This window comes from Rhineura floridana, chromosome 4 (genome assembly GCF_030035675.1).
Source record: "Rhineura floridana isolate rRhiFlo1 chromosome 4, rRhiFlo1.hap2, whole genome shotgun sequence".
Lineage (NCBI taxonomy): Eukaryota > Metazoa > Chordata > Lepidosauria > Squamata > Rhineuridae > Rhineura > Rhineura floridana.
The window spans coordinates 116,461,280-116,478,779 of NC_084483.1; the positions used below are offsets into that span (position 1 = coordinate 116,461,280).

Here is a 17,500-nt window from a genome sequence, read left to right on the forward strand (position 1 = left end):
AATGCATGCTACAAAACTATGGTGAGTGAAGAATTAATAATGGTAGGAAGGAATGTCTGCCATCTAGAGGTGCGATGAGAAGTTCCCTTAGTTACTGTAGCTGCTGTGAAGGTTGCTGACTGTAGTTAAAGGTTCTAGGTCTCAATTCAGAAAGGATGAGCCTGGGAACTACATACCAGTAAGCCTGACATCAATCCCTGGGAAAACTTTAGAGCAGATTATAAAGCCGCCAATCTGTAAGCACCTTGAAAACAATGTAGTGATTACTAGAAGCCAACATGGATTTGTCAAAAACAAATCCTGCCAGACTAATCTTATCTCAGATTTTGATCGGGTAAGCGTCCTGGTAGATTGTGGGAATGCTGTGGACATAACGTATCTCAACTTCAGCAAAGGTAAAAGAGGTAACTAGCAGGGTATCTCAGAGCTTAGTCCTGGGCCCAGTGCTCTTCAACGTTTTTATTAATGACTAGGATAAGGAAGTACAGGAAATATCAAATTTGCAGATGATACAAAATTGGGATAGCTAATACCCTGGAAGATGGAAACAAAATTCAAAGTGACCTTGATAGGCTGGAGCATTGGGCTTAAAACAACAGAATGAAATTTAGCAGGGATAAGTGCAAAGTTCTTCAGGCAGGCTTTTGGGGTGGGCTAGATTTTATCATTGTTTTCAGATTTTAATGTTTATTATATTTGTATGCCTATTTTGTACGTCGCCCAGAGTGGCTGGATAGCCAGCCAGATGGGCGACTAAGAAATGCAATTAAAAAAAAATTCTACACCTAGGAAAAGAAACCAAATGCACTATTGTAAGATGAGTTATACTTGGCTCAGCAATACTACAGGCAAGATGGAATTTTGAACTGTCATTGATCACAAGTTGAATATGAGCCACCCGTGTGATGTGGCTGCAAAAAAGGCAAATGCTACTTTAGGCTGCATTAACAGAAGTGTAATTTCCAGATCGCATGAAGTATTAGTTACTCTCTATTCTGCATTGAGTTCTGGACACTATACTTTAAGAAGGATACAGACAAACTGGCACAGGTTCAGAGAAGAGCAACAAGGATGATCAGGTGGCTGGAAACAAAGCCCTATGAGGAGAGACTGAAAGAACTGGGAATGTTTAGCCTTGAGAAAAGGACTGAGGAGAGATATGACAGCACTCTTCAAGTACATGAAAGGTTGTCACACAGAGGAGGGCCAGGACCTCTTCTCAATCATCCCAGACTGCAGGCCATGAAATAATGGGCTCAAGTTACAGGAAATCATATTTCGGCCAAACATCAGGAAAAACGTCCTAACTTTTAGAGCAGTATGAAAATGAAACCAATTACCTAGGGAAGTGGTGGGCTCTCGAACCTTGGAGACATTCAAGAGGCAGCTGGACAGCCATCTGTCAGATATGCTTTAACTTGGATTGCTGCATTGAGCGGGGAGCTAGACTTTATGGCCTTATAGGCCCCTTACAACTCTACTGTTCTATTATTGTACTTAAAAGTACATCAGTTGCTTATTTTCAATAGAAAAGCAATGGAATAAGATTATCATCAACACTCGCTGTGAAGACAGAGACTAAGTATTGGTAGCAAGCACACCATGCATTTCAAGCAACTTGAAAGCATATTATTTCTTGCAAAGTCTCCTGGGAACTGTAGTTTACCACTCATATAGCTACAATTCCCAGGACCCTGAACAAACTATATTTCCCAGGATTCTTTGGGGGAAATAATGTTCTTTCAATATGCTTTCAATTTATGGTGTGTAGACAGCCAAATTACAAGGACTGAGCTGAAATAGGGGGACACATTTCACAAATATTCCTGTCTGATGAAATTAGCCCTTCCCCTTTTTGGTTCCTTCCTGAACCCAATTACTTGCCATTTCATTGTTTAAAAATCTGCCTGTGACAGTGTTACCATGTGGACAGTCAGATTGGACTATACAACCACCTCACAATGGCCAGGAAGACTGATTTTTAACTCTTCCACAAACAAAGTGCTAGTGCAACAGCTGCAGATAATTAAGTTTGTTAAGCCAATAAGAATAGTTAGCTTTTAAGATGGTTCTGGGAAATATTTTGGGGTCCTCAAAGGCCTCTCTTAGAACCAAAAATGTTTACCTCCTAAAAGTTAGTTCTCCCTTTGACCAGCTTATTGGACTTACAAAAGGGGACTTTAGATTATACAGCCACAAGAGTGGCTGAATACTATAGCCAGCATGGATCTTTCTCATTCCGCAATGTTAATTTTAAAATATCCCCCATGCCATTCTGATGCTTCCCATAAGCTCATTTCAAAACAAAACCATACAAAACTTACAGTCCTTAGCTCAGAAATGCTTGCTTAGCAACCCTCTAAATTTTCATAGCGATACACAACACAGAATCGAGAGTTCAAAATGTAAAAAGAGAGAGAGAAAAACCAGACCCCATTTGACTTTTTTCTGTCAGTGGTCTCATAATTTGTTGAAATTAATTAAAAATCAGCCATGTTCATAGAGTACCTATAATCCTATTACTGACCTCGATGTTCTGCAGTTTAAAAGTTAAAAAAATGCCTAGCTGATTTTTAATTAATTTAAGAATTTTAACATTAAACTCAGTGATAAGACTGGGCATGCTCAGTAAGAACCAACCTACTTTATGAAGGGTGCTGAGAGGAGACTTTTATTCCCCTGACAGAGCTCCAGTGGCCAGAGTGGTTTAACAGTCAGCCACTCTGATTAACGCTCTGTGAGGGGAACAGGGCCTCTCCTAGCAACTCTCAGCACCCTTCACTAACTACACTTCCCAGGATTCTTTGGGGAAGCCATGACTGTCTAAAGTGGAATAAATGTCTGGTATGGATGTGGCCAGTGACAGCTTTGGTTTAAATGTGAGTGGGAGACTACATGTGCTTGCTGTAGAATAAAAAAGTGTGGGAAACCCTGAAAAATTATACTTTTTACAATGTTTTCTTTTTGGAGGGGAAAGGGCTTCCCCTCTGCCTAGTGCCTACCCACCCAATCTCCTCCCTCCCCCTTCCTCCCACCCCTTTCTGCCCTCTTCCTCCCCTCCCTGCCCCTCTCCCAGGTCAGTTTCACCTATCCTAAGCATGATTGCACAGGAATAAATCCCATTGAACTCAAAAAGCGTGCAAATGATCAAGCCTGCCCTCTCCTCCTCCCTCCTATTGCCTTCCTCTTGCCCCTTCCTTCCCCCGCCCATCCAATCCCCTCCTTCCCCCGCCCATCCAATCCCCTCCTTCCCCCGCCCATCCAATCCCCTCCTTCCCCCTCCTCCCCTCTCCCCCCCATGGTCAGTTTTACCTATCTTAAGCATGATTGCATGGGAGTAATCCCATTGAATTCAATAAGCATGCAAATCAACAAACCTGCCTTTCCCCTTTTTTGCTCTCCCTTCCTCCTCCCTTCTTCCTCTTCTCCCCTCTTCCTTCTTCCTCCTCCCCTGCCCATTCCAGCCCTACCTCCCCATGGTCAGTTTTACCTATCCTAAGCATGATTACACAGGAGTAAATCCCACTGAACTCAATAAGCATGCAAATGATCAAACCTGCCCTCCCCCTCCTGCCTGCTCCCATCCCCCTCCTTCCCTCTGCCCTTCCTCCCCTCCCCATCCCCTGTGGTCAGTCTCACCTATCCTAAGCATGATTGCATGGGAGTAAATCACACTGAACTCAATAAGCATGCAAATGATCAATCCATTTTCAGCAAACTTGCACAGGATCCCATTTCTTACCTCCTGGATTAAAAAGCAGAGAAATTCACTAATAGGCAAAAAAACCTTGCAGTTTAAGAACATACCTATAGCCAACAGATATTTCCATCCAACTTTAAAAAGCAGGGAAATTGGGCAGCTATAGTGAATGCAGCAGGGGGAGCAGGAGACCTGACCTGTCTGAGATATTGTACTGCCCTACAAATTTGTCAAAATGCAAATACAGTCCAATCCACTTGCTGTGTAGTTCGGAAGAATTTGGTAATGTGCCTCTGAGCATATGGTGAGTGGTGGCAACACATGCAATCAGCCCAAATAATAGAAAGAAGACGTGCTGTGCTGATCTTTTTTTAGCAGGGAGGAAGCAATATTAAGACAGTTGATAGAGTTCAGATAGTCACTTTAAATATGTTTGATTTACTTTGCAATTTTAGTGAAGTTTCCTGTAGGAAATGATTTTCTTTTGCTTCTCTTTCGGTGAATATGTGAAATACAGCAACACGCAACACTAAAAAAGCTGCAAGAACAATTGTGGAATAATGACACTGACTATTCTGCAGAATAGTTTCCAATGGACATGAGTGTCTCAGTTTGCACAAGATAAAACAGTGGGAGGTGAAATATATTCTAACATAATTCTAGGTGCGCTCTATGTTTTTAATTGACTATGCTCACCTTTCCTTAAGCGGAGTGGTTTAAGCATAGCAGGCTGAAAACATGCATCTTGGGCAGGCCAAGTTTGTTTTTTCTAACAGCTAGAGTCATTGCTTAAGGACAACATCAAACTGCATTTTACATCAAACTGCAGTTTCAGATTCAACTGTTAATGCACCCAAAATAGTAATAGAACATAACCTCCAGTTTGAAACACAAAAGGCTGTCTTCGCCATCATATGACATTAAACAATAAAGAGGCTTTGAAATTAATAAAAATAAATTTGACATAGATTTCTAGGATGAGTAATGAGAGAAATGTAATTTTCTAGGTTAGATTCTCTGTGGAAACAGTAGTAACACAGGGAAGAAGCAAAGTAAGAAGAACACCAACAAACATACAAAATATGTAATTCTCCATCTTTGGAGATGCGGTCCTGATTGCAGGTGTTGCCACTGCTCACCAGATTCTCAAAGGCACATTACCAAATTCTTTGAAACTACACAGGAAGTGAATTGGACAACCCAAATTGTGTTTGTATTTTGACGAATGTGTAGACTAGTACAATATCTCAGAGAGTAGGTCAGGTCTCCTGCTCCGCCGGTGCATTCACTATAGCTGCCCAATTTCCCTGCTTTTTAAAGTTTGATAGAAGTATCTGTTGGCTATAGATACATTATTCAACCGCAAGGATTTTTTGCCTGTTAGTGAATATTATCAAACCCTTGGTTCATGAGCATGCTTAAGTCACACAAATTCTGAGCAGCACAATTGCAAGTTCAAAAAAGAGAAATCTATCTGAGTGAATTTAATTATCCTCCTTCTAAAGGTTAAACTACATGCAAAGTTAAATGTGTTTTTGCATCAGTGCAGATTGCATCTGCTGTGAATGGGGTGTTTATTACTGGTATCAGAGCGGGAGAGCAGGACAATTTAACCCTTTCCAGGCTGCTGTCCTGAGAAAATTCCTCTTCTGAAGCCAATATTTGTTACAGTATAATTCACTCCAACAAGAGGCAGTGATAACTGCCAACTTGGATGGCTTTAAAAGAGCTTGAGACAAAATTCATGGAGGATAAGGCTATCAGTGGCTACTAAGCATGATGGCTGTGTTCTACCTCGACTGTCAGAGGCATTATGCTTCTGAATACCAGTTGCTGGATATCACAGGAGGAGAGAGTGCTGTTGCCCTCAGGTCCTGATTGTGAGTTTCCCATAAGCATCTGGTCGGCCACTGTGAGAACAGAAAGTTGGATTAGATGGGCCTTTGGCCTGAACCAGCAGGCTCTTCTTATGCTCTTGGGGAGAAATCCCCCATTGACATCAGTGTATACTGAAGCACAAACTATTACCCTTGGCCTGGGGTGGTGAACCTTTTTAAGAGCTTGTGCCCAAATTGGCGATAATATTCTAAAAAAATTTCTCGCATGCCCATGGTAATTTTGAACAGCAGATTATCATTTATTATTGTTATTTGTATTTTACATTTTTTTATGGAGAAAGAGAACAAAATGCTTGAAAGCATTCTTAAAGAAGTCTGTTTAGGCAACTAATAACTTCTGAATTGTTTAAAACGGGACAGCTTTAGGAATTACATGTTATTAATAACTAGTAATTCACAAGAAGTAAAATTAATAACGTTTTTGTTTCTTTGCTGGTTGAGCTGACAATCTGAACAAGCTGAAAAGGGTAAATACAATTTAAAAAATCTCACCGATAAACTTGATTATGATAATATAAATAAGGAGGGAATTGCGGCAGCCAATTGCCTTGCTCTCTTTGCCTCAGCGCGGGGGCGTCCACACTCCTGCCCAGTTGCACCTCTGCCCTGTTTGGCCTTGGCAACAACAATGGCTCTTAAAACAAGGCAGCCAACCAGCCTCCTCACCAGGTCATAGTCTCCTCTTCTCCTTTCACAGCTAAGTCTCCAGCTGCCTGCGGTTGTCCTTCTCCTTCAGTCTGTCCTCCCCTTAATCTAAGGAGGGTGTGTGAAAGCACAGTGTGTTGCCTGAGAGCTCCAGCAGAGACACACAAGTCCTCTGTGGGAGGAAGAGATCTCACAAAGTTCTCAGACCGTGGTCTCTCTTGGGGGGAGGTGGACAGCCAGGCGTGCCAACAATTTTTTCCGCGTTCCACCGGTTCACCACCCCTGCCCTAGGCATTGCTGACACTGCCTTTGCCCTGGATAGCAACACACCACTGATCAAGGGAGAGGATCGGATGTGAATGAAAGAGGAGCAGAGAAGAAGATAATCTCATGGATTGTTCTTGAATATTTCCTTGAGCAGTTTTGCTCATTATGTGAATGCACATATTTCAACTTTAATGAAAAGTTGTTGTTGTTTTAAAAAAACCCTCTCAGTTTGTTAAAAAAGCAACATGACAATGAGGAATCTTCCCAAACTGGATAATGATCAGGTTAAGCCCTGTCATTTTACAGGAGAGCAATGAAGCATTTATGTTTCTATGGCACTTTTCATCTGAGGGATCTTGGAAGTGCTTTACAGACATAAGTGCAGCAATCAAAGCATGTGCAAGATACACTGGTCAGAGTTTGATCAATGTACTATTGATTTCAAAGGCATCCTGCTGTAAAATTACCTCTGGTATGAGCATGAAGCTTTCACTGTGACTTCTCAATCTTGAAATGTAGCTGAGGTAACTGCTGTTATGTGGGGAGGAAGAGAAGAGGGGGCTTATATGTGTTAACTCTTGACTTTTTTTTAAAGGGAAGGATCTTTCCTTCATCCCTTTGTTGTCTTTTTTCCCAAGGAAATTTATTTATTTTCATTTCTATCCCAAGTTCTTTTCAAGGTCAAGGTGGTTTATAAAATTGCAAGAAAAATGTAATATAATTAAATATATAATAAAATATTGTATAATATTTTATATAACAATAAAATAAAAATCAACTCATTTGAAATGTGGTGTTGGAGGAGAGCTTTGCGGATACCATGGACTGCAAAAAAGACAAATAACTAGGTGTTAGAACAAATTAAACCAGAACTGTCACTAGAAGCTAAAATGATGCAACTGAGGTTATCATACTTTGGACACATAATGAGAAGACCTGATTCACTAGAAAAGATAATAATGGTGGGAAAAACAGAAGGGAGTAGAAAAAGAGGAAGACCAAACAGGAGATGGATTGATTCCATAAAAGAAGCCACAGACCTGGACTTAAAAGATTTGAACAGGGTGATTCATGACAGATGCTCTTGGAGGTCGCTGATTCATAGGGTTGCCATAAGTCATAATCGACTTGGAGGCACATAACAACAACAACAAAATAAAATGACAGACTAATAAAATGTAATATAATAAAATCTATAATAATATATAATAAAATATTGTACACAATTAAATACAAATCTGTGAGTTAAAATTACCTTACACTTGTTTAAGCACAACTGTTGCAAGCCAATCTCCATAAGAAAGTCTTACAGGATTTCCAGGAAACATTACAGGCTCAGATTTTGACAGACAGGCGTTCCATGTGTGTGCATGTTGGGGGAAGGGGCAGTCCTTTGTTTGAAGGGCTGTCCAGTTCCATGGCCACTTTAAAGATAAAGAACCATTAGAAGACAGACTAGAGCCCTTAAAGTTGCCCATCAGCAGACTGAGCAGGCACATAGGTCACCTGGTCAGTCTTCCCCTCTAAGGTGAAACATATTTCTGTTTAAATTGTAGTAATTCTTTCTTAGTGTCAGACATACATGTAAATTAGCACATGCACATTTTATGCAAATTTGTTCCTCTGTTTTTTACAATACGCCCCTCTTTGTTTGGGACCTCACTACTCTCTACATACCCTCACTGTTTGAATTTAGGTCTAGAACAGCACCTTACTTACTGATTTATTACATTTCTGTCTTGCCTTTTCTCCCAAAGGAGCCCAGGGTGGCAAACCTTCACTAATGGGAAGCTTGTGCAAATGCTGGAGTTACATTTCCAGGCCTTGTTAACCTCAGTGAGGGCTTTTTGCAAAAGGTTACTTGAGGCTCGTCAACAGAGCAGCAGCATAACTGCTGCCTGTACATGTTTGGTGCTGTGTAGAACCTAACTAGGAGCTCAGGAAGAATAATACAAGCCATACAGACTGTAAAGTGCAATTGGTACCTGTCAGACATGTCAATTTGTAAAGGGTGTGAGACTGCTGAAACTAGTCTGACTTTGGGGATTGTAAATGATAGCATAGCACTTCCAATTGTGTAAGTAAGAGAACTCCTTTGTAATTATAATGGCTATGTATGCAGGACTTGATTTGTGCCAGTTCTGAGTCCTGGGACATATTAAAAAAGACACTGCCTTTAGCCATCCCATACTTAGCCCTAAATAAATACAACTAACCTCTGTAAATGTAGGGTTTCTTGTAAAGCATCAGCATATATGACTTGCAAAGACACTTGAGAACCAGAGTTTGTACAGAATTAAGCTTTTTAAAAATCTGTTTCTATTTAGAATCCAAATTATTATTATTATTATTATTATTAAATTTGCTTAATACCTGAAGATCCCCAAGCAACTTACACAATATTAAAATGTTTCCTCTTGTTTCCTTTCCTCAATATTTCCCCTTCTGTCCAAACAGAGGGTGTCAGAGGCTACTTTCTGTTGTAGCAAGCACTTTCAATAATTATTAACATTTTACATTGCCCAGCAATGTATGCATAATTCAATGCTAAATACTCCAGAAAACCTTCAAGTAAACTTTGCGGCCCAGGAGAGTGTCTTAAGTTTCTTGGCAATGTGTGTTAACATTCTGTTACCCTTTTTGTTTCCACAGCTTCCCATTGTTGAAAAAATAAGAATCATAGCACAGAAAATATATGGAGCGGAAGATATTGAGTTGTCTCCTACTGCACAATCTCAAATAAATTGTTACAGTGAGCAGGTAAAAACAATAAGGGTGTATGCAATTGGTTATGTTATAGATATCCTTCCCTGTTGTTTTATGAATTGTGTATATTTATTTGGATGATCGATTAGAACTATCCAATTTGTGCCAAGGGCTTCTAAAGTTCTGAGGACATGCTGCTGTTGTGTAGGCTTTACAAACAATGAAGAGCATGTATGTTGCAGCATATATGCACACATTCATTTGGCAAAAAAAAATGTATATATGAGCCCAAGGTTTATTCGTCCAGCCCATCTTTTAAAATTCACTAATAGGCAAAAACCCTTGCGGTTCAAGAACGTACCTATAGCCAACAGGTATTTCTATCAAACTTTAAAAAGCAGGGGAATTGGGCAGCTATAGTGAATGCACCAGGGGAGCAGGAGACCTGACTTCCTCTCTGATATTGTACTGCCCTACAAATTTGTAAAAAGGCAAATACAATTTGGGTTGGTCTTTCACAGTCCAATCCACTTCCTGTGTAGCTTGGAAGAATTTATTCCACCTTTTTATTCTACAGCAGGCACATGTAGCCTCCCACCCAAATTGAAACCAAAGCTGTCCCTGGCCACATCCACACCAGACCTTTATTTGTCTTTAGACAGTCATGGCTTCCTGGGATGTGTAGTTAGTGAAGGGTGCTGAGAGTTGCTAGGAGATGCCCTGTTCCCCTCACAGAGCTTCAATCAGAGCGGCTGACTGTTAAACTACTCTGGCCACGAGCTCTGTTGGGGGAATAATAGTCTCCTCTCAGCACCTTTCACAAACTACACTTCCCAGGATTCTTTGGGGGAAGCCATGACTATCTAAAGTGAAATAAAGGTCTAGTTTGGTTGTGGCCCCCTGATTAGGCAAGCCCAGCAGCTGTGAGTCTGGCTTTTATAACAGTGACAGTTGGTTCTTACTGAGCATGCCCGGCCTTATCATTGAGTTCAGTGCTAAATTTCTTAAATGAATTAAAAATCAAACAGGTATTTTTTTAACTTTTAAACTGCAGAAGGTGAAGGTCAGAGTATGGGGCAAGGTCAGTAATAGGATTACAGGTACTCTGTGAACACGGCTGATGTTTAATTGATTTCAATCAATATGAGAGCTCTGACAGAAAAAAGACCAACAGGGGTCTGTTTTCTCTCTCTCTCTTTTTACACTTTGAACTCTCGATTCTCTCTGACTGTTTTGTGTACCTCCATGAAGATTTAGAGGGTTGTTAAGCAAGCATTTCTGAGTTCAGGGCTATAAGTTGTGTAAGGTTTTGTTTTGAAATGAGCTTATGGGAAGCATCAGAATGGCATGGGGGGTATTTTCAATTTAACATTGCAGAATGCAAAAATTCCATGCTGACTATAGTATACAGCCACTCTCATGGCTGTATAAATAGTCATAGAATTTAGCCTTATTTGTTGAATAATGTTATTTTGATGCATGTTTTTGGAGGGGATATTATTGTTTCTTCTGTACAGCGCAAACTCAATCTTCACAGTAATCTGCCCTTTTTATTTATCCTTTGTCAGGGATTTGGAAATCTGCCAATTTGTATGGCAAAAACCCATCTGTCCCTCTCTCACATGCCTGAGTGGAAAGGCGTTCCCACTGGCTTTATTCTGCCTATTAGTGATGTGAGGGCCAGTATCGGAGCTGGCTTCATTTATCCACTGGTAGGAACGGTGAGTAGGGTCCACTGCATTTGAATCTGTGTTTTAGGTATTGTATATTTTGTAGATCTTGCTGGAAACTCTGTGAAATAAAGCAGTGTAGAAATTTCTAAAATACAAATAATCACACAACACTACCTACCAGAATATGCCTTAACCTGCAAGTTACATCAGTACATTTTAATAAAAGTACATTGAATGGGATCCAAAGAACTGTGAAATTTATTCCAGAAAACCAAAGGGCCTTTTTTTCTTTCTTATTACATTTATATCCCATCTTTCCTCCAAAAAGCTCAAGGTGGTATACAAACATGGATCTCCTTCTCTAGATTTTATCCTCATAACAACCTTCATAACAACAGTTAGGCTGAGAGACAGTGACTGGCCCAAGGTCACCCAGTGAGCTTCATGACCAAGCGAGGATTTAAACCTGGTCTCCCAGGTTGCAGTCAGACACTCTAACCACTACACCATACCTGTACACTTTAGACTTGTGTTTCTTTAAACAGCAGCTCCTCAATGCTACTTTTGAAACTGTGGAGAGAGCAGTTTGTGATACACCATGAGGATAAGCTAAAAAGTCAGAAATTAAACTGGGCTAGCTTGTGGGATCATGTCCATTTCTTTTTGCTAGAGAAAACTGCTCCTGTAAGCTTTTCAGCCTTTACAAAACATGTAGTATATATGTTTTCCCTTTTAAGTTCTAGTTTGATCTTGTTGCTCTCCCCAATTTATTTTTAAATTGATACTATTTCATGGCATTAATTATTTCTAATTGGAAGATGCCTTATGTAGCTGAACTAGAGGTGGAACCCAAGCACGCACCAACCATGTAACAAGAGAGTGCTCTTGTGGTGTTATCTCATCATCCCAGAACACAGGCTGGCTTCCTAACATTAGCAGCATGATGGGGAGTGGCTGAAAGTATCTGACTTATTGTTCTGCATTACCAGTGAAAGGGAGCAAGGAAGGAAGTGATTGTTGACTAGATGTGGTTTTGGAGTTCAGGAAATTCTGTCATGAAGGCTCTCTGGCCTTGGGGGTATGCTTTCTATGTACATGGTCAGGAAACATTCCTTTCACCACAAGTGCAGTAAATTGTTAGCATTTCCTTAGAAAGAGGTAATCCATAACGTGACTTTAGCCTTTTTGTGCACTCTTGGGAAACGTGTTAATGTTTCGTGGAATGTTATGAGTAAGTTGAAATGCTAAATTACTACTAGCCTCAATGAAGTCACAGAAATATTTACCAGCCAAATCTTGCCCCTTCCATGTTCACACAATGCACTTTTGCCTTCCAGACCTGCACTTCTGAGTTAGATGTGGGGAGGAATTAAATGATGTTCTGTTAGGCTATATATGTATATTCCTATAACGTGTAAATGTAAAGCAACTTCTAATCTTTGCAACTCCTTTTATAATTTATTGCCCTTCTAGGAAGGACGTGGTTACTTAACCCTGCAGTGGGGAATCCCTGTGCAATAGGGAATTCTTCTATGAAAATAAATGTGCCAAATTTTTATCAGATGAAATTGGCAGTAAAACAAGTGGCACATTTCATTAACTGACATTGCTTTTTCTGATATCCCTCTGACCCTGACCAAGGCACCACAGTATACTTGCGGGTGGACTGTTGACATCATGGTTTGGCTATACAGCAAACAGGCAGGAAGGCTTGTTGAGTGTGTTTAGGAAACTGGTGAGGTCATTGATGAGTTATGTTTGGGTGGAGAATTGGATTCTCTGGTGCATGTGAACAGACTTATCTCCACCCAAAGGTTATTGCAGCTTTGTGTTTTCCCACATTTTTTCTTAATCTGCTATTGTAGTGGAAGTGGTATATTCCATAAAGTACTTAAGTATACAACTTTACTCCTCTGAGTCAGCACCAATTCTGTATTGGGTTGAGATAAACATAATTTCACCGTACCAGCATCTGAAGTCACTATCAAGCCATTTTTTTTTGTTAAAAAAACAAACCACATTTTCCAGTGTTCACTTTCTAATCACATAATTATGAAGTGTAAATGTTTATACCCTATCATTTTAATACATTTTAAATATATGTATTAAAATAACACAAGTGCTAGAATGTTAGAAATGTTGGCTTCACTGGATAACAGTTTTCTCAGATAGTATTTTATTTGTTTTTTTAAAGTTCTTTCTGATCCTTTGTTATGAGTTATCTGATAATATAAATAACTCTTTTTGGCAGGGGCTTGGCTCATGTTATTCATTTGCTGATTTAAATATTCTGGAGCCACTCAGATACCTTCTGTTCACCTGGTGAATTTTTCCCTGGTGTTCAGTCAAAATTTGGCTTCCTGTACCTTGAGCCCATTATTCCATGTCCTGAACCCTGGAACGATCAAAAAGAGCTCCTGGCCCTCCTCTGTGTGACAACCTTTCAAGTACTTGAAGAGTGCTATCATATCTCCCCTCAGTCTTCTCTTCTCAATTAGATCAAGGACTTCTGCTTGCATGATGGAACTTCCTCTCCCTCTTGTCTCCCTTCCTGTGTTTTCCTGCCCCAACAAGTCTACTCTAGAGGGTTTGGAGAAACCCCAAAAGAGATTTTGGGAGTGCACAGAGGAAACAAAAGGGAGGGGAAATTCTGTCATGCAAGCAGAAGTCCTTGTGCTAATGGGACGACTTTGTTCAATAGAACCCAAAGACATTATCCATAGGGAACCAATAAAATATATTGTATTCAGTTCTTTGTACCATGAAATGAACTTTGTACCATGAAATGTAGATGTCCAAACTGTACATTAATGTTTAAATATTTTAATACTATTCTGATTTTATAGTAAATGTTCGAGAGGCCATTCATTTGCTGAATCAAAGTAGGTCTGGATCTGGATGGGTGATCAAGTTGAAATCTTATATAACCTGCCTTGGGTTGCGTGATGGGTTAAATCAAAATAAATATAAGAGACTGCTCATTGCACTATTGCATGCTACCACACATCTATTTACAGAATGCAAGGCGGTGACAAAGTACCATACAGTTTAAGGGCACCCATTTTTCACTACCTGCACTTCATTCTAGCATTGGAAAAGCAAAAGGCAGGCTTGGAAGCATACTCTGTTTACACTGTCTCTTCTTCCTGTGCAAATGGCAGCACGCAGGATGATCAGGTATCAACATGCTTCCACACTGCTTGCCGCAAAGTTGGCACTGAACACAGATTGATATGATGTGTGTATCTATTATTTTCCTTTTGACACTATTGACCCTTGCCTGCTGAAAAACACGCTCTGAATTATGCAATGTCAGTTTCTGCACTTTGAGCAGAATTGTACAAAAACTGGGGGATAAGCTATAATTTGAGAGATTGTACCGTTGTGTTTTGATGTGTGAAAACTTTCTCATAATAACTTTAAGCACAAGAGTAAAGTAGGCTTTATTTCAATATAATTGCATTATAAAGGTCATTTGTGCTGTCTAATAGGAAAACAGTATTCTCATTTCCTGCTTTATATTCCAGACTACTTTTAGTTAATTCTGAGAATTGGTTCTAATTTATTTATTTTTATTTTATTTAATTTAATTTATATACCGCCCTAAGCCAAAAAGGCTCTCTGGGCGGTGTACATAAGAGATAAAACAAGCACAATATATAAATACAATAAGTATAACAAAATCAAAGATCAAAACAAACAATAACAAAGAACCAACAATGTCAAAATACAACAATAATGAAAATACTGATAAAATACACTATAAAATACAATTTAAAATACACTTTAAAATGCCTGGGAGTATAAAAAGGTTTTCACCTGGCGCCGAAAGGATAGCGGCGTCGGCGCCAGGCGTACCTCATCGGGGAGACTATTCCACAGTTCGGGGGCCACTACCGAAAAGGCCCTAGTTCTAGTCACAACCCTCCGAGCTTCTCGATGGGATGGCACCCGGAGGAGGGCCTTAGATGTTGAGCGCAGTGTACGGGTAGGTTCATATTGGGAGAGGCGTTCCACCAGGTATTGCGGTCCCATGCCGTGTAGGGCTTTATAGGTCAAAACCAGCACTTTGAATTTAGCCCGGAAACAAATAGGAAGCCAGTGCAGACGAGCCAGAACAGGTGTTATATGTGCAGACCTTCTGGTCCGCGTCAGTAATCTGGCCGCTGCATTCTGGACTAGCTGTAGTTTCTGAACTATCTTCAAGGGCAGCCCAACGTAGAGCACATTGCAGTAGTCCAGCCTAGAAGTTACCAGAGCGTGAACAACTGAGGCGAGGTCGTCACTGTCCAGATAGGGACGTAGCTGGGCTACCAGTCGAAGATGGTAGAAAGCATTCCGTGCCACCGAGGCCACCTGGGTCTCGAGAGACAAGGAAGGATCGAAAAGAACTCCCAAGCTTACAAACCTGTTCCTTCAAGGGGAGTGTAACCCCATCAAGAACAGGATGAACATCCTCCATCTGGGCAGTGAAGGCACTCACCAACAGCGTCTCGGTCTTGTCAGGATTGAGCTTCAGTTTGTTAGCCCCCATCCAGTCCATTATCGCGGCCAGGCAACGGTTTAGCACGTTAACAGCCTCACCTGAAGAGGATGAAAAGGAGAAATAGAGTTGCGTGTCATCAGCATACTGATGACAACGCACCCCAAAACTCCTGATGACCACACCCAGCGGCTGCATGTAGATGTTAAAAAGCATGGGGGACAGTACCGATCCCTGCGGGACTCCACAATGGAGAGTCCAGGGTGTCGAGCAATGTTCCCCAAGCACTACCTTCTGGTGACGACCCACCAAGTAGGAGCGGAGCCACTGCCAAGCAGTGCCCCCAACTCCGTGAGCCTCCCCAGAAGGATACCATGGTCGATGGTATCAAACGCCGCTGAGAGATCAAGGAGAATCAACAGAGTCACACTCCCCCTGTCCCTCTCCCGACAGAGGTCATCATACAGGGCGACCAAGGCTGTTTCAGTGCCAAAACCGGGCCTAAAACCGGATTGAAATGGATCAAGATAATCAGTGTCATCCAAGAGCCCCTGGAGCTGGCCGGCAACCACCCGCTCCAGGATCTTGCCCAGGAACGGAACATTCGCCACAGGTCTATAGTTGTTCAAGTTGTCTGGATCCAAGGAGTGGTCTCACCACCGCCTCTTTTAGGCAGTCAGGGACCACTCTCTCTCTTAAAGAGGCATTTATTACCTCCTTGGCCCAGCCGGCGGTTCCGGTCCTGCCAGCTTTCACCAGCCAAGAGGGGCAAGGATCCAGTACAGACGTGGTCGCCCGCACCAGTCCAAGGATCCTGTCAACATCCTCAAGCTGCACAGACTGAAACTCATCCAATAAATAAGGACAAGACCGTGATCTGGATACTTCATTAGGTCCAACTGCTATAATATTGGAGTCTAAGTCCCGGCGAATGCATGCGATCTTATCTTGGAAGTGCTCGGCGAACTCATCACAGCGGGCTACAGATGAATCTATAATATCCCGAGGGCCAGAATGTAAAAGCCCTCGCACAATTTTAAAGAGCTCCGCTGGGCGGGAGAGTGATGACTTAATAGTATCAGCAAAATATCTCTTTTTTGCTGCCCTCACCACTACTATATACTGCTTAGAACAAGCACTTACCAAGGTGTAATTGCATTCATCGGGAGTTCACCTCCATCTGCACTCAAGCCTCCTCCTCTCTTGCTTCATCGCTCTCAGCTCCAAGGTATACCATGGAGCTGTATGAGCTCTGCATAGGAGGGGGCGCATGGCAGCGATCGTGTCAACCGCCCGGGTCATTTCCGTATTCCACAGTTCAACCAGGGCTTCGACAGGAGCGCCAGTCTTCTCAGTCGGAAGAACCCCCAGAGCCCTTTGGAAACCCTCAGGATCCATTAGTCTCTGGGGGCGGACCAATTTAATAGGTCCCCCGCCCTTGCAGAGGGAAAGGGCTGCTGTGAGCCTAAACTTCAGCAAGCGGTGATCTGTCCATGACAAAGGAATAGATGATAAATCCCCAACCTCCAGATCACCATCTCCATGTCCAGTGACGAAGATCAAATCAAGGGTATGTCCCGACACATGCGTCGGGCCAGAAACAAATTGAGACAGCCCCATGGTTGTCATGGAAACCATGAAGTCTTGAGCCGCCCCAGATAAAGCAGTCTCGGCATGGACGTTGAAGTCCCCCAGTACCAATAGTCTAGGGGACCACAACAATACCTCCGAGACTACCTCTGTCAGCTCAGTTAGGGAATTTGTTGAGCAGCAGGGCGGGCAGTACACCAACAAAATTCCCAGTCTGTCTCTCTGGCCCAGCACAAGGTGGAGACATTCCAAGCCAGTCGTCACCTGGACAGGGTGCTTGGTGAGTGAGAAAGAACTCCTATAGACCACAGCAACCCCGCCTCCCCATCCTTCGGTTCTACCATAATGCTGAACCATATACCCAGGTGGGCAGATCTGGGAAAGAGCAACTCCTCCCTGATCACCCACCCAGGTCTCGGTTATACACGCCAGGTCGGCCGCCTCCTCCACAATCAAATCATGAACAAGGGAGATCTTATGATGTACCGACCTGGCATTTAATAACAGCATATGGAGATCCGAAGGCTGACTGACAAAA

General features: G+C 41.8%; 1 protein-coding gene across 1 annotated transcript in view; it reads left to right on the top strand.

Annotated features, from left to right (window-relative positions):
* Positions 1–17,500, top strand: part of MTHFD1L (methylenetetrahydrofolate dehydrogenase (NADP+ dependent) 1 like) — a 202,261-nt gene that overhangs the window by 143,725 nt on the left and 41,036 nt on the right. The window contains exons 25-26 of the mRNA XM_061624122.1: positions 9,163–9,270; positions 10,785–10,937. Of these exons, the coding sequence (XP_061480106.1) occupies positions 9,163–9,270; positions 10,785–10,937 (261 nt within the window). The remainder of the gene's footprint in view (positions 1–9,162; positions 9,271–10,784; positions 10,938–17,500) is intronic.